This window comes from Silurus aristotelis (genome assembly GCF_946808225.1).
Source record: "Silurus aristotelis genome assembly, chromosome: 2".
Lineage (NCBI taxonomy): Eukaryota > Metazoa > Chordata > Actinopteri > Siluriformes > Siluridae > Silurus > Silurus aristotelis.
This window is the reverse complement of record NC_139575.1, coordinates 29,080,397-29,105,046: the sequence shown is the minus strand read 5'-3', so window position 1 is coordinate 29,105,046 and position 24,650 is coordinate 29,080,397. Positions and strand designations below refer to the sequence as shown.

Sequence of the window (24,650 nt, the reverse complement as noted above, 5' to 3'; positions counted from 1 at the left end):
GGAGAAGAGCATTGGGGAGAGAACGCAACCCTGGGGAGCATCAGTGCTGATAGTGAGAGTCCTAGATGTGAGTTTGCCCAGCCTCCCTATCTGGTGCCTGTCTGTGAGGAAGCTGGTGGTCCACTGAGTTCTGGGTCAGTTTGGCTGAGAGGAGGTGAGGAATGATGGTATTAAAGGCCAAACTAAAGTCTACAAAAAAGATCCTTGCATAGGTCCCAGATCTATCAAGATGTTGCAAAATATAATGGAGTCCAACATTGACTGCATCATCCACTGACCTGTTTGCTATGTAGGCAAACTAAAGAGGATCCAGCAAGGGTCCAGTGATGTCCTTCAGCTAGGCCAGGACCAGTCTTTCAAATGACTTCATGACCATAAATGTGAGAGCTAGAGGTCTGTAATAATTAAGTCCAGTGATTTGGGTTTTTTTGGGAAATGATAGTGTAGCGTTTGAAGCAACAGCGAACTACACACAGCTCCAATGATCTGTTGAAGATTTGAGTGAAGATGGGGGCCAGTTGGTCAGCACGGACTTTTAGACAGGCAGAAGAAACACCATCTGGGCCTGAAGCTTTTCTAGTCATCTCCTAAAGACCCGTTTCACATCCTCTACACCAGGGGTCACCCCAGGTCGCCCTCAAGGACCACATTAGTCGCCCGCTGGCTTTTCCTCAAAATAGCTCACCATAGCACCACTTACCAGTGAGTTGCATCTGATTTTTTTTTGTTGCTATTCTTTTTTTTTTATTTGTCATGGATAGACCAAGAGTTGGAAACCGAAGTATGGTTAAACACCTTGTCTTTATTGTCTGAACATATACAAGGCAGAGGCTTAAGGAGAAGTACGAACTGGAGAGCGGGTATAAACCGTAATGCGGGTAGAATCCGCAATGCGGGTAATCCAGGGATGACCGCCAATGTGAACCATTAAAGGCAAACCTATCTTGGTCACTTCCTCGAAAGCGGAGCCAGGAACATGGAAGTACGGGGAATACTAGTGGTAGGAAGTCCGGTAGATCTCGCATCAGCAACGAGTAGATCCGACCGTGAGTGAGGTTTATACCTTATCAACCTTATAAAGGGGAAAGGTAATAGGGAACAGGTGTAGGTGATTAGAGCATGGAGAGGCTGAGTGAGAGTTAGAGCCTTGGAAGGAGGCATGGCTGGTGGTTCCCTGACAAAATCACACTTGCATTGGTGTGAATTTAAAAATGACAATATTAAAATATAAATGACTAGATATAAATGAATATTATTAATTATTAATAATAACATAATTAAAGGTAAATTGAACAAATTTGTTATTTCAGAAGTGTGTATCAAACTGGTAGCCCTTCACACTAATCGGTACCAAAGAAGTAGCTCTCAGTTTCAAAAAGGTTGGTGACCCCTGCTCTACACATACCTTAAGTGCAGGATAAATGAGGGGGAGGTACTCCAATGTTAAATCGAGGAGCGGATCAGGTCTGGTAATATAATGTAAAACACCACAGAACCTTTTTAATGTGGTAATGTGTTCCATTAATTCATCAATTTAGGGCTAGTTGGTTCTGATTTGGTGTAATCTTTAAACCATCATAATTTGCCACTGTCAAAATAGCTCAGGGGCTCTTCCTTGCCCATTTTTTCTGCTTTTATCCCATCCAAATTTAATTAAGTGTACTGACTGTACACTTGTTACCAAGTATATCCCACCTCACTGTAATAATATAATTAATGGCTCACTTCATCTGTCACTGGGTTATTGATTTATTGAATTGAATTATTGAATAAACAAGCTTTTCCCAGTGCCCAAAACCAAGCATATTATTAGGAAAATAAATTGTACCAATAACCTGCTTGATTTTAAATATAATTGTTTTCCATTTTGGACTTGTTTAGCCTTATCCACTTTATTCACAAACTGGCAATCGACCACACCCTTTGCAGTTGACCACCCAATTGATGGCCAGGCTTTCTTTACATATCTTACTGTACTTATACCAAGAACTTGTGGGTGATAAACAGCATGAGGCGCTCCCCCCACTCCACCATCTGGGATACACAGTCCCCAGCCTTCTATCTGTCTATCTGTATAACGAGTTGTTGTAACCCTGGCAGAATGAAAATGGGCTGTTTTCAAAGACAAAGCGATCTGCCAAGAATCCAGTGTCAAAGCATTCACTACAAGGCATCAAACATACATCAAATTTAGACCCACACTGACTTTTCAAATGTGCACACAGAACCAGATGAAACTGTCAGCCTTTTAAAAAAAAAAGTCCACTGGCCTGGACATTCACTGTGCAAGTCATTGATTATCTCTATGTTAAGCATGACCATTCTTCTTCTTCTTTCGGCTTCTCCTATTAGGGGTCGCCACAGTAGATCATCCATCTCCATACTACCCAGTCCTCTACATCTGCCTCTTTCAACCCAACCACCTGCATGTCCTCCCTCATCACATCCATAAACCTCTTCTTGTGGCTCCATCCTCAGCATTCTCCTACTGATATACACCATCCCTCCTCTGCACATGTTCACACCATCTCAATCGTGCCTCCCTCACCTTGTCTCCAAAATGCCCCACAAGTTTGTTTATTGTTTTTAAGCAAATGATAGGGGTGTGTACCACCACCCCAGGGGCCATCTCAATGTGATGTTCAATGAGATTAGTGTGATTGGGTAGAGGCTGGAAAATTCTGCTTGTAACTTTACACTCTCTGTGAGTTGAGAATGTGAGAGGTGGTCTTCACAATGTCACTGTTTTTAGGTTTACCCCCAGGGTCAAACTCTCCCTCTCATCAGTGACCATTGCCAAATCAATAGGGACCACCTCTCCCACCTTAAATCATGAATTTGGAAAACCGGTGGCCTTCTGCACCTATTTGTTCCTCTAACCTCAAAGTTTGACTTTTCTGACTCACACTGTGAATTGCAAAATGAATACTTTTTCTCCCAGTGCAAAGTCTCATAGCCAAGAACCTTTGTCATACAGCCAAGGTTGACATTTTTATGCCTGTAGCAAATTCTTCTGTGTTAATTGTCCCAAAGGGTAAAGTTTTGTTCTTGGGTCAGGTATGTTTAGAATTTTGTTTTTATTGTTAGATGGTCCCTCCTCCTATTTTCCCTAATGGCATCTAAGATGCATTGTGGCTTGCACCCATACAATAATTCTTTATGCAGATTGTTCTAATGACCCAACAAGGTCCATAGCAGCAGGAGGATTCACCAGATTAACTGAAACCATTCACCGGCTGAACCCACTGACTATCAGTTATTTCACTTGGTAAAAGGGAGAGTGAAAACATTGTGTTTAAAAACAGTCTGTGTCTGCCTGCTAGAGATGCAGTGCTAATCACTGAAAATGTAATACAAAATATGCAAACCTCACAATACTCTTTTGTTTAATAGTTTATATTTGCCTGAAATTCAGAAGAATGGTTAGTTTAGAAACATGACAAAATGCACAATTACCTTTAGTAAAGGTTAAGGCTCCTGGTTAATGATTAGAAGGTTGGGGGTGCATGCATTGTTATTGCCAAGCTGCCACCCCTGGGGCCCTTGAGCAAGGCCCTTGTTTTGGGGGTGCTATATCATGGCTGACCCTGCACTCCGACCCCAGCTTCCTTATATCGTTGGGATATGGGAAGAAAAAATTTCTCTGTGCTGGTAAATACACATGGCAAGCATAAAGCTCCTTTCTTTCTCTCACCTTAATGCTGTATTTATGAAGCTCAATGATTCTTCTCTTGCATTTACAATTAAGCTTTTGTTTATCTGTATCTAAGCTTGATGTCTGGAGAAAATATCTGACTAAGGGTCAACCATATCAACTTTTGTCTCCTACACAATAATTACATAATTGCATATTGTGATTGGAAAGTAATTGGATGTAAAAGTTAGGTATAATTCTTCTAAATGACAGATTATTAGGCTGCATGTAAATATACCAATATACTCTAGCATATAGTTTGGCCAATCTTAATGAAATTTGAATCTGTTTAAAAAATCGAATTTAAATCTTTGCAACGATTCTTTTTTTCACACAATGTGTTCTGTTGTATGTGTGTTGTAATACAACAGTAACATAAGAAAATACAGAATTGAATATTGTGATTTAAATAACTGTTTCTGAATTTCTATTAAACTTAAATATGTTCTGCATCCAGAGGTGGGAAGTAACTGTACGTAAGTAGATGTTTCTGGTATCAGTACTTCACTATTTATTTTTCGTACAACATTTAACTTTCACTCATTACATTTTTACAAAAATATCTGTACTTTTTACTTCTTACATTTTCAAAACAGGCTTGTTACTTTAGTATTAATCTATTTGGTAAAATTCTCACTGCTCGCAACATGACTAAGAACAGAGACATTCCTGATCACCTGATCATCATTATTTTTTCTCTGCTTGTGTTATATATGGTGGATGTTCAGCCTGGATACATTCATTAAGTAACAAAATTTGAAATTCGTTTTTTTGTATTAAGATATTAAATAGGGCTGTCAAAATTATTCTTAGAAGCATTCATTTTATTTACGTGCGATTAAAGCAGCGTGCAATTCTGTTTTACCATTTTTATTGAAAAGTATAAATATAAAAGAGACTAAACTAAAATCCTTAACGCAACCCATGTTTGTTCATGACATCCTTTCTTTACTCAAATATAAAAAAAATTATAATAATAAACTCCACAGAAAATCATTTTATAATCAGTAAACATTTGTTTAACTGGTGCGTCAAGTCCCAAATCAGCATCAAAATCTTGTCTTTTTTTATCATTTAGCTCAGAGCAATACATCATCCGAATCTGCTTTTATTTGTATACACTCGTACAAACAACAAAACGCTGTGCTTAAAATAAAGAAAACAGACAGGGGCGCTCTCTGCCATCTCTGTCTCCTCTCTTCACAGACACATAAATAAAACAATCTAAATCTCATTAAATAGTTGCCTCACAGTCATAATAAATATATAAATAGAATTTGAAATGAGTTTTGAAATGAGTTTTTTTAATGGAAATATCTACTGTTAAATAAAACAATTCACTAATAATAAACATACATTTGCATGAAGCATCTATATCGGCTATGCCCATGTTGATTAGAGTATTAAATAAACTTTAAGGTACATTTAGAACTGATAAAAATGTGTGATTATGTTGCGATTAATTGTGAGTTAACTTGTGACAATCATGCAATTAATCGTGAATAAACTTTCTTTCGGCTTCTCCCATTAGTGGTCGCCACAGCGGATCATTCGTATTCATGATCCGCATGTTCGATTTGGCACATATATCTTGACACTGGGTGCCCTTCCTATTTATTTATCTGGGCTTGGGACCGGCACTAAGAGTGCACTGGCTTGTAAACCCTAATGGCTGGGGTTGGTTCCCTGACCGGGGATCGAACCCGGGTCGCAGCTGTGAGAGCACCGCATCCAAACCACTAGATGCAATTAATCGTAATTAAATATTTTAATCAATTGACAGCCCTAATATTATTATGACGTGAGGTCCAGTTACCAACGTGACACTAAAACAGGTAGTAGTAATGGCTTCTTTTTACTTAAGTACATGTCAGAGTATTTTAAAACATGAGTATCTGTACTTCTATTTAAGTGAAGGATGTGTGTATTTTTTCCACCTCTGTCTGCATCAGATCAAAAATGTTGTATTATTACCTCAATGACAACGAGGCCATCAGCCAGTCACATTGCAGCAAACACATCACAGTTTTAGAATAGCTACTGCCACAAATATTATTATACATTCCTTTGTGTTTTGGCTACATGTGATCTGGGATGCAACAATATTAAAGTTGACATCAACAAGGAATTTCCATATGCAGGATAAAATGCTCAAACCAGCCAACCTGTGACCAACAATCATGCCAAGAGTCATGCCTAGTGTTTGAAGAATTTTAGCTGCTCAAAAGTTGGTTTTTATGTAATATTTTTATTTCATAATGCTGCAAATGTTTTCAACTGGCGAAAGGTCTGGGCTTCACCCAGGCACTCTTCTGCTCTTCTTCGACTCTTCATATTTTAGCATTGATGATGCCTTCCCAGATTGGCACTAATGCACCCCCATCCGAGATCCTGGCTTTTGAACTGAGTGCTAATAAGAGAGAGAGAGAGAGAGAGAGAGAGAGAGAGAGAGAGAGAGAGAGAGAGAGAGGGAGAGGGAGAGGGAGAGAGAGAGAGGGAGGGAGGAAGGAAGAGAAGAGAAGAGAAGGATATGGATTATTAAGTATCCTTATTGTTATATAAAAGTTATAACACTGTGCAGTTGGGGACTCCGGCAAAACTCGCTAGGGCAGCATAACTAAAAAGGAGAGCCAGAAGGTAACACAGACATGAGGGGTCTCTGGGATAAGAGACGGCCTGCCACACCCTCAACTACTAGAGGGTAGTTTAAAGTCCCTTAAGCATCTCAGATGATACAGGCGCTGCCGGGTGTTCTTCAGCAGTGTGTTGATGTGGCAGGACCAAGACAGGTCCTGTGTGATGTGAACGCCTAGGTGCCGGAAACTGTCCACTCTCTCCACTGGGGTCCCGTTGATGTTTAGCGGTTGGTATAACCGCTCATGCTGCGTGCTGAAGTCCACTATCAACTCCTTATTCTTGCTGACGTTAAGGAGAAGATTGTTCTCCTGGCACCATCTCATCACCATTTAATCTCCTGTAGGTAGGCCGTTTTTTCGTTGTTGGAGATCAGGCACACCACAACAGTGTTGTCAGCAAACTTGATGATGGTGGTGGAGTTGGAAGTGGCCACACAGTCATATGTGTACAGTGAGTACAGCAGGGGGCTCAAAACACAATAGGGAGCTCCAGTGCTGAGGATGAGGGTGGATGAGGTGTGTTTGCCCAACGTACGGCTTGTGGTCTGTCTGTCAGGAAGTTGAAGATCCATTGACACAGCGGCAGGCTGAGTCCAAGGACCTCCAACTTAGAGGTGAGCGTGGAGAGAATTATGGTGTCAATGGCGTCCTCAGTAGAGCGGTTCTGGCGGTAGGCAAACTGTGTGTCTGGTACTGATGTAGTGATGAAATCTCTGACCAGTCTTTCAAAGCACTTCATCACTACTGAGGACAGGACTACAGGGCGGTATTTGTTTAGGCAGGTGGGCTGAGGTTTCTTCGGGACAGGAACAATGGTGGACTGTTTGAAGCATGAGGGGACAACAGACTGTTCCAGGGAGAGGTTAAATATCATGGGGAAAGTCTCTAGGTTATGCATGTAACCCTAGCTCCCGAGGGAACGAGACACTGCGTCCCTGGGCCACACTCCCTGCGGCGCTTACCTTCTATTTGTCAGAAGCTAATGTCGCTACCACCGCTCAGCCATTTTTGAGGCTCCTCGTTGTTGCGACGTCGCCCCCGAATGACATCACGACTTGCCTATTGCCCAGATTTCACACATGGTTCAGAGCGTGGACAACACAAGGCGTTCCCAAAGCGTTGCGATGCAGCGTCTCGTTCCCTCTGTCAACGGGGGCTACATACGGAACCTAGTGACGAATGATGCTGACCCACTTGATTTTATGCACTAAGAAGTCCACATGATAAACTTAGTGGATCGCGTAACGGAGCTTTCGGGCAAAACGAGCGGATCGCGTAACGGAGCTTTCGGGCAAAACGAAAGGTGGCGGAATCTGCTTTTACATTAACGAACGTTGGTGTACAGATGTCACAGTGCTGGATAAATACTGCAGCCCAAACTTGGAATCACTGGTAATAAACTGTAAACCGTTTTACTCACCGCCGGTATTTTTCTCATTCATTCTGACCGGAGTTTACATCCCTCCGCAGGCCAACGTGAGTGATGCACTGCAAAACCTGGCAAACCAAATATCCGGCTTGGAGCAAAAACATCCGGATTCTCTTTTTATTATCCTTGGAGACTTTAACAGAGCAAAACTAACACTTGAACTTCCAAAATACAGGCAACATATTAACTGTCCGACAAGAGAGAAAAACACACTGGATCATTGCTACACCGTTCTTAAGGACGCATATCGCTCTGTACCCCGGGCAGCTTTAGGGAACTCTGATCACTGCTTGGTTCATCTTATTCCAACATACAGGCAAAAACTAAAATCTGTTAAGCCCGTAGTCAAAAAAGTGAAGAGATGGACCAGTGAGGCAAAGCAGGAACTACAAGACTGCCTTGACTGCACTGATTGGAGTGTCTTTGAGGCTGGGACTGACAGCCTGGATGAGCTGACTGACACTGTGACATCCTACATCAGTTTTTGTGAAGACATGTGTGTGCCAACCAAAACCTTCTGCAAGTTTAGTAACAACAAGCCATGGTTCACAGCCAAACTGAAAAAACTTCGACATGCCAAGGAAGATGCCTACAGAGGGGAGGACAAAGCACTGTACAAGCAGGCCAGGAATCAACTGACAAAAGAGATCAGAATAGCCAAAAGATGCTACTCTGAAAAGCTAAAAAGCAGGTTTTCAGCTAACGACCCTGCATCAGTGTGGAAAGGCCTGCAAGATATCACAAACTACAGGAGACCACCCCTCCCCACTGAAGCAAACAAAGACCTGGCTGACGACCTCAACACCTTCTACTGCAGGTTTGAGAACAATATCTTCACACCTCTCATCCAACCCAGCCCAATGTCTGCCACCATCACACCTCTGGGAACCCCTCTTACAACTCCTCCCAGCACTCAAGTTGCGCTCACGATTTGTGAAGAGGATGTGTATCGGCTCTTTCAGAGACAGAAGACAAGGAAAGCCCCCGGCCCAGACGGTGTCTCCCCCTCCTGTCTCAAAGCATGTGCTGACCAACTAGCTCCCATCTTCACCTCTATCTTCAACAGATCACTGGAGCTGTGTGAGGTCCCCTCCTGCTTTAAACTTTCCACAATCATCCCGGTCCCCAAGAAACCCTCCATTACTGGACTGAATGACTACAGGCCTGTCGCTCTGACATCTGTCGTCATGAAGAGCTTTGAAAAGCTGGTATTGGCCCATCTAAAGAAGGTGACAGAACAGCTGCTGGATCCCCTACAGATTGCATACCGAGCAAACAGATCGGTGGATGACGCAGTCAACATGGGGCTAAACTACATTCTACAAAACCTTGACTGCCCAGGAACATATGCACGGATTCTGTTTGTTGACTTTAGTTCGGCTTTTAATACAATAATTCCAAGTATTCTCCAGTCCAAACTCCTAAACCTCACTATACACCCTGCCACCTGTCAATGGATCACCAGCTTCCTGACAGGCAGGAAACAACAGGTGAGACTGGGAGATGTTACCTCCAGTATTCGGACAGTCAGCACTGGTGCTCCTCAGGGATGTGTCCTTTCCCCACTGCTATTCTCCCTTTATACAAATGACTGCATATCAAGTGACCCAACTGTCAAACTCCTAAAATTTGCAGATGACACCACGCTCATCGGACTCATCCAAGATGGTGACGAGTCTGCATATGAGCAGGAGGTAAAGCAGTTGGTGTTATGGTGCAGTCAGAACAACCTTGAGCTAAACACACTCAAAACTGTGGAGATGATAGTGGACTTTAGGAAACACCCTTCAACACCACTTCCCCTCACAATATCCAACATCCCTGTGTCATCTGTGGAGAACTTCAAGTTTCTGGGCACTACTATTTTCCAAGACCTGAAATGGGAATGCAACATAAACTCGATTCTGAAAAAGGCCCAGCAGAGGATGTACTTTCTACGCCAGTTAAGGAAGTACAGTCTGCCACAGGAGCTGTTGATGCAGTTCTACACTGCAGTCATTGAATCTGTCCTGTGCTCATCAATCACCATCTGGTTTGGAGCAGCAACAAAACAGGACAGAAACAGACTGCAGAAAACTGTTAAAACAGCAGTAAAAATCATTGGTGTTCCTCTGCCCACTCTCCAGGACTTGTACCAAACAAGAACCAGAAACCGGGCAGAAAAAATCATTAATGACCCTTCACACCCTGGTCACAACATCTTCCAGCTCCTCCCTTCTGGCAGGCGCTACAGAACTTTGTTCACTAAAACTGCCAGACACAGGAACAGTTTCTTTCCCCAAGCAATCACCCTCACTAACAACTGACCATAATTATATTCCCTGCTCATATCTATAAGTACTGCACAGAACTGTCAGTCATCACATTATCTGTATATGTTGCACACACTATGGCTGCTATTTACTGTACAAAGTTTTATAGTAAACTCTCTATCATACCTGACACACAATACTGTCATTTGCACTACCCTGCACTCTCACACTTTATGTACATTACTGATCTGTATCCCTATTTAATAACCACACTGTCTATACTGTCTCACATTGTCTGTATTGTCTTGTATTGTCTTGTATAGTCTGTTCTAGTTTTGTCTTGTCTGTTTTGTCTTGTATAGGTTTAATTTATGTCTGTACTTTTGAGAGTCACTAACAGCTGGAACCAAATTCCTTGTGTGTGTCAACACACTTGGCCAATAAACCTGATTCTGATTCTGATTCTGATTATTAGATAAGTGCATGAATAAGTAGGTGAACAAGCATTTCTGATAGTGTTTGTTGAGTGTATATTTTTTGCAACCTGACAAGAACTGTGTGATAATTTATATTTGCAATAACACATGTCTCACTGTCCTCTTAAATATCCATCAACTTTGAATATCCCACAGAGCTACATTAACTCAATAATTATACAATGTATTGCTTTACATGGCAGAACCATGACCATTCAAACTTTTTAGATTGCAGTAAAGGTTTATATAAGAGTGACAAAGCATGTAAAATCCCACTTGGAGTTTGCCAAAAGGCATGTTGAAGACTCAGAAAATAATGTGTAAATGTTTGTAATACTTCACTGTGTTCAAGCAATGTGTCCATAAATATAAATGAATAAATAAATAAATAAATAAATAAATAAATAAATAAATAAATAAATAAATAAACTGGAAACAGAACCAACAAAAACACACTATACAAAAATGCAATGTTCTGTTTATGTTGTTTGTTCTTTAGTGTAATTTGGGCTTTGTTCGGACAATGTGTGTATTAATCTATTTAAACCCCCAAAGGTATTTTGGGTAAAATAATAAATAGTCCTTGTGCTCAACTAAATTTCTTGTGTGCCTGCTTAATCACTGCTTTTGCATTTGATGCCGTGATTTTACTACTTAAACAATACTTATACAGGACACTGTATCTTCTGTATACAGTTTGTACGGAAAGTATTCAGACCCAGTTACATTTTTAACTCTTTGCAGCCATTTGCTAAAATCATTTAAGTTCATTTTCCTTCCTCATTAATGTACACATAGCACCCCATATTGACAGAAAAACACAGAATTGTTGACATTGTTGCAGATTTATTAAAAAAGAAAAACTGAAATATCACATGGTCCTAAGTATTCAGACCCTTTGCTCAGTATTTACTAGAAGCACCCTTTTAATCTAATACAGCCAGGAGTCTTTTTGGGAAAGATGCAACAAGTTCCTCCTTGCAGATCCTCTCCAGTTCTGTCAGGTTGGATGGTAAACGTTGGTGAACAGCCATTTTCAGGTCTCTCCAGAGATGCTCAATTGGGTTTAAGTCAGGGCTCTGGCTGGGCCATTCAATAACAGTCAAGGAGTTGTTGTGAAGCAACTCCTTTGTTATTTTTGCTGTGTGCTTATGGTCATTGTCTTGTTGGAAGGTAAACCTTTGGCCCAGTCTGAGGTCCAGAGCACTCTGGAGAAGGTTTTCTTCCAGGATATCCCTGTACTTGGCCGCATTCATCTTTCCTTCGATTGCAACCAGTCGTCCTGTCCCTGCAGCTAAAAAACACCCCCACAGCATGATGCTGCCACCACCATACTTCACTGTTGGGACTGTACTGGACAGGTGATGAGCAGTGCCTGGTTTTCTCTACACATACCGCTTAGAATTAAGGCAAAAAAGTTCCATCTTGGTCTCATCAGACCAGAGAATCTTATTTCTCTCTTATTTCTTAGAGTCCTTCAGGTGTTATTTTTAGCAAACTCCATGCAGGCTTTCATGTGTCTTGCACTGAGGAGAGGCTTCCATCGGGTCACTCTGCCATAAAGCCCTGACTGGTGGAGGGCTGCAGTGATGGTTGGCATCTTTGGAGCTCAGCCACAGTGATCTTTGGGTTCTTCTTTACCTTTCCCACCAAGGCTCTTCTCCCCCGATAGCTCAGTTTGGCCGGACGGCCAGCTTTAGGAAGGGTTCTGGTCATCCCAAACATCTTCAATTTAGGGATTATAGAGGCCACTGTGCTCTTAGGAACCTTAAGTGCAGCAGACATTTTTTTGTAACCATGGCCAGATCTGTGCCTTGCCACAATTCTGTCTCTGAGCTCTTCCTTTGACCTCATGATTCTCATCTGTAAGGTCTTAAATAGACAGGTGTGTGGCTTTCCTAATCAGGTCCAATCAGTATAATTAAACACAGCTGGATTTAAATGAATGTGTAGAACCATCTCAAGGATGATCAGAAAAAATGGATAGCACCTGAGGTAAATATATGAGTGTCACAGCAAAGGGTTTGAATACTTAGGACCATGTGATATTTTAGTTTTTCTTTTTTAATAAATCTGCAACAATGTCAACAATTCTGTGTTTTTCTGTCAATGTGGGGTGCTATGTGTACATTAATGAGGAAAAGAAATTAACTTAAATGATTTCAGCTGCAATATAACAAAGAGTGAAAATTTAAGGGGTCTGAATACTTTTCGTACCCACTGTATGTACATTTAAGTTTGTTGAGTAGATTGTATTGGGGCTGGTGGCACTATGACTGCAAAAACCTTCTCCAGCTGCTATTTTTAAGGTGTTGGCTAGTGCCCCCAGGTGTCACAGAGACTCTGACTGAACAAGGCTAGTCGCCTTGTTTAAACATTATAATCAGAATCAGGTTTAAATCAGGTTTATTGACCAAGTCTGTTGACTCACACAAGGAATTGGATTCCAGCTGTTGCTGACTCTCAAAAGAACAGACATAAGAAAACATAATACATTTAGCTTAGACTATACAAGACAATAAAGACAATATGAGACAATCTAGACAATATAAGTATTCAATAGAACACAATATACAGAGTATATGACAGATCAGTGTGTAAAAGTGCAAGGTAGTGCAAGTAGCACTATTGTGCTTCATGCAAGATAAAGAGGTTACTTTAGAAATGCTTTACAATATACAGCAGCAGTAGTGTGTGTAACATATGGGGATGATGTGATGACTGACTGTTCTGATAATTATAATAATGTTCTGGTACTTGTAGTTATCAGGCAGGGCATATAATTAAGGTCAGTTGTTAATGAGGGTGCTTGGCTAAGGAAAACATTTTTCGTAGGTCTGGCAGTTTTGGTGAACAAATTTCTGTAGCCACTGCCATAAGAGAGGAATTGAAAGAGGTTGTGTCCAGGGTTTGAATGATCAGTAGTGATTTTTCCTGCCAGCTTTCTTGTTCCTGTATGGTACAAGTCCCTGAAGAGTGGGCAGGGGCACACCAATAATTTTTTCCGCTGTTTTAACTGTTTGCTGCAGTCTGTTTTTGCCCTGTTTTGTTGCTGCTCCAAACTGTAGATAGATGTGCATGGGACATATTCAATGACTGCAGTGTAGAATGGTATAAACAGCTACTGTGGCAGACCATACTTCCTTAATTGGCATAGAATGTACATTATCTGCTGGACCTTTTTTAGAATAGAGTTTATGTTGGATTCCCATTTCAGGTCTTAGGAAATGTAATTCCCAGAAACTTGAAGGTCTCCACAGATGACACAGGGCTGTTGGATTTTGTGAGGGGAAGTAGTGTTGAGTGGTTATCCCTAAAGTGCACTATCATCTCAATAGTGTTTTAGTGTGTTTAGCTCTAGGTTGTTCTGACTATATCATAGCACCAGCCACTTCACCTCCTGCTGAAATGCAGACTTGTCGCCGTCTTGGATGAGTCTAATGAGCGTAGTATCATCTGCAAATTTCAGGAGTTTAAGAGTTAGGTCACTGGCTGTGCAGTCATTAGCAGTGTTGGGCAGTAACGCGTTACTAGTAACGAAGTTACTTTTGACAGTAACTAATACTGTAACACGTTACTTTTAAAAATCAAGTAACTCCGTTACCGTATGGTGCGTTTGTGCGTTACTTTTTTAAATGAATGCATTTCGGCTGAAGTGTATCCTACAGTGTAACCTGTTTACAGCAGAGACACATTGTAGGATTAGTGGATGAGAACCACTGTAAACACGAAGAAGACGCACTGTGGGCGTGTCTCCGTTTATTCAGGTCTGTGCGGCAGTAATGGCGAGTCGAGGCGAGAGCAAGACGAGTTTCCCAAAGTGGAAATATGCTCATTATTTCACTTTAGTTGAGCATAAATACAAAAACTTTTTAGTCAAATGTAAGTTGTGTCTTTCTGGTTCGAAGGTTGTATCTACTGCGAATAAACAGCAACTCCAATCTGTCGAAGCTCCTCCAGAAACTCCATGCCTTGACGAAGCTAGAAGCTAACCAGGTGTTCTGTTCTACATTGTTGATAGTTTTCATACTTAAGCCGTGAAAGGAACATTTTTAAGAGCTCAACACAACAGCTTTTATGATGCAGAAGCCACTTTAGTTTTTGATTGTGAATATATTATTCAGCTTGTTTTGTTATTTATTTCAGAATTCCTTGTGATTCAGTTTGTGCTGGTCTGACTAAAATAAAATAGTGTTTAAAAATTACTTTGTGTTTAAGTAAATTTTGTGTTTGTATAGACCATAACGCATAAAAGGGCAATAATGGAAACATAAAAGAAGGTTCTTTAAAAAAGTAACTAAAAAAGTTACTTTTAACAGTAATGCATTACTTTTTGGTGTAAGTAATCAACAAAGTAACTGAGTTACTTTTTGAATGAAGTAACTAGTAACTGTAGCTAGTTACTATTTTTTAGTAACTAGCACAACACTGGTCATTAGTATATAAATAAGTGACCCAACACAAATACATAGCTTGAAAATCAACTGTAGTGAAAGTGTAACTAAAATAAATGAACACAGCCCAGACTTTATTAATATTAATCCCTGTTTGTGACTGTGGAATATAATTGCTTAGTGGCCAGTATTATACGTTACACATCATATGATATTAGGCATGATATGTGTTTTTTTTTTAGGTAACAGAGGTAAAGGGCCTAAGCTCCATCTTAGTTGGAATGGTGACATGTAAGTGCACCGAATTCTACACTGCACATCCACAAATGATGGTTGTTGACATTACAGAACTGGGAACAATCAAGCTCCAGCTGGAGGTGGTCTGGAAGTGAGTAATACTTACTGTTTTGTATGCTTGATATACACTGCCCCTCAAGAAAAAGTGACCACCTGGATTTAACTAAGCAAATAGGTAAAAGCCTCCCATTTGATAATTACAGCATGGATAATTTAGTTTCAGCTGGCAACAAGTTATTTAACCCTTACTGATGCAGTAAGTAGCTTCTAATTTCTAAAAACAACCATGTCGGAAGACACATCCTGTGGACATGGAAGAGATGTTAATCTGTTTCAGAAGGGTCAAATTACTGGCATGCATCAAGAAAAGAAAACATCTAAGGAGATTGTCGAAACTACAAAAATTGGGTTAAGAACTGTCCAACACATTATTAAAAAATGGAAAAATAGTGGGGAACCATCTTCGAGGAAGAAATGTGGTCCGGTAAAAGATCTTTAATGATCGTGAACTTACACACACACACAATGTGAAGGGAACTCAAAGGATTCGGACTAAATAGCTGTGTAGCCTTAAGAAAACCACTTATCAGTGAAGCTAATCGGAAAAAACTGCTACAATTTGCTAGGGAGCATAAAGACTCTGGAGCAATGGAAGGAGGTCATGTGGTCTGATGAGTCCAGATTTACCCTGGTACAGAGTGATGAGTGCATCAGGGTTAAGAAGAGAGGCGGATAAACTGATGCACCCATCATGTCTAGTGCCTACTATACAAGCCTGCGGGGTCAGTGCTATGATCTAGCATTGCTGCAGATGGTCAGGTCTCGGTTCAGCAAGTTATGTGCCCTAAGAATGAGGTCAGCTGACTACCTGAATATACTGAATGACCAGGTTATTCCATTAATGGATTTTTTCCTCCCTGATTGCACGGGCATATTCCAAGATGACAATGCCAGAATTCATCGGGCTCAAATTGCGAAAAGAGTGGTTCAGTGAGCATGAGAAATAATTTTCACACATGGATTGGTCACCACAGTGTCCAGAACTTAACCCCATTGAGAATCTTTGGGATGTGCTGGAGAAGACTTTGCGCAGCGGTCCGACTCTCCCATCATTAATACAAGATCTTGGTGAAAAATTACTGCAACTCTGGACAGAAATAAATGTTGTGACATTGCAGTAGCTGATCAAAAACAATGCCACGGCGAATGCTGTAGGAATATAGAGGACATACATGTCTATACAATTTTATACTGTGGGTACAACAGGATACAATTTCTGACCACATTTGCAAACCGTCAGTTGATATTTGACGTTATGTTTCAAATCTTATTAGTCGCTTGTCTAAGATAGCAAAACTGCAAGCTATTGTAATTTTGTTCTGAGCTTGATTTGCATTTGGACTGCTTATTTTTAAAGAATAAGTAGAACAGTGGCACTGATTTTAAGATCATTCTTATATTTCTTTCAACGCCACTAAAGTGTTATATTTAAATCTCTCTCACACACTCTCACTTTATATGCAGTCCTTTTGATAGAGGAATGGTAAAGAATATCACGTCATCTTCCAGTCGACTACCTACCCACAGCAGGAAAAGACCGGTAAGCAGCTCTCTACACCTTCTAACATTCCTATCTTCACAATGAAAAAATTTTAACGAGTGTGTAAGACACACCTACACCTAGCATGCATGGTACATAAAACTTGAAAATTAGGTCATGCATCTCTTTTTTTACATAGTCTATGATGCACAAGTTTCAAGATGAATATAGCTCATTCTCAATCTGCTTACATGACTCTAGGGGTCATTCTTTCTGCTTTACTACATATTTGACTGTACACAGGTACTCTCTCCATTGGCTTATGAAAGGACCAGTCATCCCCCAAGCTTCCCAGACCTTTCAATTGATTGTCAATCTGTGGATGAAAAAACACCTATTAGAAAGGTAGAATCCATGCATAGCTGAAATAGAAAATTTTTTTTTTTTAAATCATCAAAACAATGCCTGATCTTTTAATCTTACATTTACAGGGTGATAAATATGAAGAATGGCCTTCAGAGCCGGAAACGGGTTCTTCTACTCCAAGGGACAGCAAGAGAGACAGCATTCTGCTATTTCAGAGTTACAATACTCCTGATATTCTTCAACAAAATAGTGTGGTGGCCACTAATCACGAACTGGAACCACAGAAAAAAACGGTGGCTACAGACGATCTTATAATAGAGGAGGTAGAAGAAGGGGTTGAAGAAAAGGCAAAGGTCCAAAAACATGTAGGGAAATTCCAAAGAAAAGCATTACCCATGAGGATTGGCCTGGTTCAAACACAAGTTGCTACTACCTTGAAGGAGATAGGCTTTGCCAAAGCAGAGTTGAAGCACCTGAATCTACATATAAAGCATCTCACCCAGGTTTTAAAGGTGATCTTCTTAGCTATTTTTTTTTGTTTTGTTACTGCAATCTCTAAAACCAATGTTTAATCTGTCTCATTAACTCTGCCTTGGTTCATAGAGAGATATCTACAATCTTCAGTCATCTTCTAGTGAAGCACTAGATGTAGAGGAAGAGGAAGTGCTTGGCAGTTTTGACTTTTTGTCTATTGACTTCAACACAGAAGACAGCAACTCTTGCATGAATAGCAACAGACTCATGGACATTAGGTAGATTTGAGCTTATTTACTAATGGTAGAATTAAATGGGTAATGTAGAGGAAGGGAATTTAACAAAATTGACAAAAAAAATTTTCCAGACACATATGTCTATAAATTGAGATGCCTTCAAGGTCTAAAGATAAAATAGGTTTTTTCGAATGCACTGTTTCCAGTATGGATTCAGTATAATATAGAGAATATATGACATTCCGGTATGGGTTATAGTATAGTAAAGTACACAGTATTGAGCATGGTTATTTATGAAGCAGTTTTAGTTTATATTTTATCATCATATTTTAGAGGACAAAAGTAAACATTGAAAGGACAAAATTGTCAGGACAGTTGTATACTGTATCCCCAAATCACTTTGTAAATGTTGCTGCTGTACCATCTTAAATGTTATAGATTGGGTTTATTTCAGGTTCACTGTCACAAGTCAAGAGGGAATGTCGGAAGATATAAGGGAGCAGCATACAGGGATCATGGCAAAAAGAACACAGAGGGAGGACAAAAGTTTACTCAGCACTGGAGAGTACACTCTGGATCAAGCTTTGGAGATCCACCTCAACATATGTATTGTGCTACTGAAAGTAAGAAACCATAATATTTTTGTCAATCCATATCAATATTTTTAAAAACAATATCTGTTACATCTTATCCAATTGCTGACATTGTCCGGTCTGGTGACTGGGCATGCCATTCCTTGATAAATAACATTCCAGTTGACTATTTTTTTCTCTAAATAATGCTGACAGGGCTTGGACTTGTGCTTTGGGATATTGTCTTGCTATATGGTGTAGTTGGATCCAATTAGCCACAGTCCAGACAAAATTGCATGCCAATAAATATGGAAAGGAAGCAATGTTTGTTCAGTATTTATTCACCTGGAAAAAAGTCTCCAAGCTTCCATGCTCAAAAATAACCCTAAACCATTAAACCTCCTCATCCATGTTTGATTTTGGGTGTGAAGCAGTCTGGCAACATATTCTCTCCTGTTTTCAGCCTAACACAAGTTCTTCTGTTAAAGCTGTAAATATAAAATTTGGACTCATCATCCAGAATCCAAAATTACTGTCCAATTCCTGTGTGTTCTCACCTTTTACCTTGTTTGCTGCAAAGAAAAGGAGCATGCATGTGACGTATAAACAATGAAAGACTTTCCAAACGTAATAGGCACTGTGTAGATATTTAAATCATTCTTATTATATATTATATTATAATTGCACATATATCTTACTTGAATGCATAAGCACTTATTTCATACATTTGTCCATGCAACATACATTTCCATATAGGTTACTGATTATTAGGTTGTAGCAAAATGCAACTCAAGGACCCATAGGACTTAGTAAGCTATTTATTTTAATACATGCCTCATTAATAATATTAAAGAGAAAAGCAAAATAAACAACAAAAAAAAAAGGCATCAGGAACATGGCAGCAGACTCGATCTATAAAAATAAAACATAAAAGACTTCGAGTTGCAAGGTTTTAAAATATGTAATGTTATATTATTCTTACAGGCACTAAGGGTGTATAATTTGGAGTACATGCAACAGTACATCTTGGGAGAACTATCATGCCAAAGCGAAGTCCTTGAAAAAATCGCCAATTTTACACAAAGGAAGACTCATGATATCTCAGCAACAGAATGTAAGTGCCTGAATGAGTTGTGGTAAAAGACCAATTCACCTGGAATAATTGCAAATGATTTACATTGGAAATTCATTAAATTATACATATTGGGAAATTTTTGCTACTTATAACTAAAAAGCAGTAATAAATAAATATTAGTTAAACCTTTAATCAATTAACATTAAACATAGAACTAGCCTGTTAGAATGCCTGAGCTTGACCACCTCCACCTCCAGTATGCATATCAACTATCATTAAAAATCAATGTTAGTTCTTAAAGATTAACTGCAGTAATTTCAAGGTGTAGATCAACTTTAAGTGATACATGATGACACATCGTTGAATGAATGTTAGACACATGCTTGTATGCGCTATCAATAAAATATCACGAATGACATGATTAGGAACAAAATTAAAATCCTATTTGAAGCTATTATTTGGTCATAATATACTATTAGGTTTAAGTTGCAACAGATATTATATAGTAGATTTATAGATGTTTTTATTTTATTATTTAAAACATTTCAGTCACAAACATTTCTTGTTTTGTTCTGAACTGATTTTTAGTGTGGTCTGGGGCACCAAAGCTGAGAAATGTTATGATGATGTGGGAAGAATGTTGTGGAAGTGCCCCAGCATTTTGTTGCACTGCTGACTCATTTCTCAAGATGCTACGCAAGCAATTTATTCACAAAGTGAAAGCCAAGTTGCCAGGCCAAGCTGATAGAGGTTTCTTTTCTATTCTATTCTATTTAGGGCTGTCAAAATTGATGAGTTAACGCAAATTAATTTTAATGCCACTAACTTTATGAATGTGCGATTAACCCATTTTTGTTTGACTATTTTTATAAAATGTTTTAATTAATAAATGCAACCCACATTCATTCATGATGTAATTTCTTTACTCAGATATAAAAACTCCAGTGAAGATGAATTTTTAATCACAAAACATTTGTTTTACTGACGTGCCAAATCAAGCACCAAAATCCACCATTATTCTTATTCTTATTCTTTATTGGTGGTTCGCATTCTTAAGTTGAGCATTACCGCCATCTACTGAGGTAATTGATCAGAGACTTATATTCTTGTTCCCCGGACAAAAAAAGTCATGATGCACACATCTGGCAATTATAACCGTCCGTGTGGAAACATAGCAAAAGTTCCATTGGGTGTCCTGATGATTTACGTAATTTAAAACACCATAATTACTTTAAAACATTGACAAGAAAATTTTGTCTTCTAACTCTATGTTGAGTTTGGTTTCACTAATAATAAACATACATTTGCACAAAGCATCCATATTTGTCCATGCCCATGTTGATTAGAGTGTGATTATTTAAGGTACATTTTAGAACAGATATAAATGTACAATTTAGTTGCAATTAATTGTGTGTTAACTAATGACAATCATGTGTATAATCATGATTAAATATTTTTATCGATTGACAGCCCTAATTATATTATATTATATTGAATTTATTTACAATCGATTCTCCAACATCTTTCTCACAGTTTTTGCTCAGTTGTTGCAGCAGGTCCAGTCCTGCTCTATGATGGTCCCACAAACTGGGTGCGCAACAGATCTAGTCTCTTTGTTTCAGTTACATATCTACCTTAACCGTTGGAAGATCACCAACTTTGGAGATCATATCTCTCAAATGTCAAGAGAAGGTAAATGCACAATGTAGCTCAACACCAAATAGTATCTGTCTTCAGAAAAATTAGATATGATAGAACTAATACACAAAATAACAGTCAAATCCGTTTTTGAAACTATCGGGCTAAATTGGAAATTGTGTAAACTCTGATATGTGCCAAGGAACTAAAATAGGAAATAAAATTACAAGGGGCAGAGTCTGAATTCTCTATGAATGCACTGTATATACAGTTAAAAATGCATACAGTCCTAGTGTGAATATCACTGTGAAGCATATTTCCATTTTATTCACAGATTATTATTATATCAGCATTTGTAATTTGAAATGAAAGTACTTTGCTTGGCTATGAGTTATTTTATGTAATGATGACCTAAAATGTAAAGAGAATCCATCTGAATCTGTACATACATACTCACACATTTGTCATATTTCATATTCTATATATGTGATTATTTATTCATTTCTTTTAGAAGAATAACACATTTATAAAAAAAAATAATAAAAATTGTTGTTGTATTAGTGTATTTAGTATCATGTCTTGAGTCCTCCAAGCGGAGGAACGTACTCAAGAAGCTAAAAGGATGGAGGATCTCAGAACTGCAACCAATGGGACAAACCCTCCAGCTCCTGGCCAAGTTACTTACAGATGATAGTCACAAGGTTGAAATTTCAGCGAATTCTTGCCTTTGCAAGGCCTCAGGCTATAAGTCATTTAGGTTAAAGGTATGGAATAAGCAATCCACTACAACTTAAGTATGTTCAACATGTATATTTGTAATTATTCTTAAAATACAGGCATGTTGCATTTGATCTATGCTGACTTTGACAGGCCCTGGTTTACTACACATGGCTGTTAAAAGATAATCACATTGAAGTGCAGCAGCAGGCTTGTTTGGCATTGAAATGCTTAAAGGTAAGCATCTTGATTTTCATTTAAATCTTTGCCAAAATGTCTATATTCTTATATATATATGTCTATATGTCTATATGTCTATATATATATATATATATATATACATACAGTGAGGAAAATAAGTATTTGAACACCCTGCTATTTTGCAAGTTCTCCCACTTAGAAATCATGGAGGGGTCTGAAATTGTCATCGCAGGTGCATGTCCACTGTGAGAGACAGAATCTAAAAAAAAAAAAAAATCCAGAAATCACAATATATGATTTTTAAACTATTTATTTGTATGATACAGCTGCAAATAAGTATTTGAACACCTGTCTATCAGCTAGAATTCTGACCCTCAAAGACCTGTTAGTCTGCCTTTAAAATGTCCACCTTTTATTATCCTAAATTAGATGCACCTGTTTGAGGTCGTTAGCTGCATAAAGACACCTGTCCACCCCATACAATCAGTAAGAATCCAACTACTAACATGGCCAAGACCAAAGAGCTGTCCAAAGACACTAGAGACAAAATTGTACACCTCCACAAGGCTGGAAAGGGCTACGGGGAAATTGCCAAGCAGCTTGGTGAAAAAAGGTCCACTGTTGGAGCGATCATTAGAAAATGGAAGAACCTAAACATGACTGTCAATCTCCCTCGGACTGGGGCTCTATGCAAGATATCACCTCGTGGGGTCTCAATGATCCTAAGGAAGGTGAGAAATCAGCCCAGAACTTCACGGGAGGAGCTGGTCAATGACCTGAAAAGAGCTGGGACCACCGTTTCCAAGGTTACTGTTGGTAATACACAAAGATGTCATGGTTTGAAATCATGCATTGCACGGAAGGTTCCCCTGCTTAAACCAGCACATGTCCAGGCACGTCTTAAGTTTGCCAATGACCATTTGGATGATCCAGAGGAGTCATGGGAGAAAGTCATGTGGTCAGATGAGACCAAAATAGAACTTTTGGGTCATAATTCGACTAAAGGAATTATGGAAGAGGAAGAAGAATGATGAGTACCATCCCAAGATCACCATCCCTACTGTGAAGCATGGGGGTGGTAGCATCATGCTTTGGGGGTGTTTTTCTGCACATGGGACAGGGCGACTGCACTGTATTAGGGAGAGGATGACCGGGGCCATGTATTGTGAGATTTTGGGGAACAACCTCCTTCCCTCAGTTAGAGCATTGAAGATGGGTCGAGGCTGGGTCTTCCAACATGACAATGACCCGAAGCACACAGCCAGGATAACCAAGGAGTGGCTCTGTAAGAAGCATATCAAGGTTCTGGCGTGGCCTAGCCAGTCTCCAGACCTAAACCTAATAAAGAATCTTTGGAGGGAGCTCAAACTCTGTGTTTCTCAGTGACAGGCCAGAAACTTGACTGATCTAGAGAAGATCTGCGTGGAGGAGTGGGCCAAAATCCCTCCTGCAGTGTGTGCAAACCTGGTGAAAAACTACAGGAAACGTTTGACCTCTGTAATTGCAAACAAAGGCTACTGTACCAAATATTAACATTGACTTTCAAATACTTATTTGCAGCTGTATCATACAAATAAATAGTTAAAAAATCATACATTGTGATTTCTGGATTTTTTATTTTTTTTTAGATTATGTCTCTCACAGTGGACATGCACCTACGATGACAATTTCAGACCCCTCCATGATTTCTAAGTGGGAGAACTTGGAAAATAGCAGGGTAGGGTGTTCAAATACTTATTTTCCTCACTGTAAATATATATATATATATATATATATATATATATATATATATATATATATATATATATATATACACACAAACCTACATATATTTGTGATTGTCACACACACACACACACACACACACACACACACACACACACACACACACACACATATATATATTGAGATGAGCCTTCTTTAAAAGAATGGAGATGAGTATAGATTAAAAATTGTGATCTGTCTCCTAGGCCCTTGAAAGCGCTGAGCATGTGGCTGAGCTGTGCCAGTCCACAGATGAAGAGTTAAGGAACGCAGCCAGAGAGACTATCCTTTCATTCGGTAAGCTTTTAACCTGATACAAATTCACCTATTTTTTTTTTTTCAAAAATGAATAAAAACTATAGAGATATACAGCATATTATGCATTCTGCATACCTTCTAGTAAAAATAAATAATTATATAATTTTGTAGTTTTGTAATCTTGCTTAGTATTTTCATGCACAACAGTCTAGAGATTGTTTAGAAGGATGCAAAAAAGTAAAAGAGATGAGAGCAGCAGCTATGTGGCTGGAATTTTGTGAAATCAATGCCACAAAGAAGTGAAGCTGTGCTGAAAAACAAAGGGATGCCATAAACAGTATTAGTAAAGTCTTTCTAATAAAGTGCTCAGTACAGTAATGTTATACTTCTTTTATTATGTATACTATTACTACAGTTTTTCATTTGAAATTATGTTTTAAATAATTTGTCCGAAGTTAATTTGTCCTAAGCCTGAGGAATAGTGAAGGGGTGTGCTGGTATTGATTTTGAAGATTATGGAAGATGTGCAGACCTGCAGTAACTACAGGAAAATAAAGTTGATGAGTCACACTATGAAGTTATGGGAAAGAGTAGTGGAAGTGGCTGAGAGAAGAGGTGACCATCTGTAAAC

At 39.1% G+C, this 24,650-nt stretch overlaps 1 protein-coding gene across 3 annotated transcripts in view; it reads left to right on the top strand.

Moving 5' to 3' along the window:
- ripor3 (RIPOR family member 3) overlaps positions 1–24,650 on the top strand; it is a 47,808-nt gene that overhangs the window by 22,335 nt on the left and 823 nt on the right. For 2 of the 3 annotated variants that reach the window (XM_083532330.1, XM_083532332.1), the window contains exons 11-22: positions 15,124–15,269; positions 16,703–16,778; positions 17,022–17,123; positions 17,210–17,596; positions 17,688–17,836; positions 18,249–18,417; positions 19,351–19,480; positions 20,030–20,191; positions 20,975–21,133; positions 21,641–21,843; positions 21,950–22,033; positions 23,968–24,058. In XM_083532330.1, coding sequence (XP_083388456.1) covers positions 15,124–15,269; positions 16,703–16,778; positions 17,022–17,123; positions 17,210–17,596; positions 17,688–17,836; positions 18,249–18,417; positions 19,351–19,480; positions 20,030–20,191; positions 20,975–21,133; positions 21,641–21,843; positions 21,950–22,033; positions 23,968–24,058 — 1,858 coding nt within the window. The remainder of the gene's footprint in view (positions 1–15,123; positions 15,270–16,702; positions 16,779–17,021; positions 17,124–17,209; positions 17,597–17,687; positions 17,837–18,248; positions 18,418–19,350; positions 19,481–20,029; positions 20,192–20,974; positions 21,134–21,640; positions 21,844–21,949; positions 22,034–23,967; positions 24,059–24,650) is intronic. The other variant, XM_083532331.1, reaches the window with a different exon arrangement.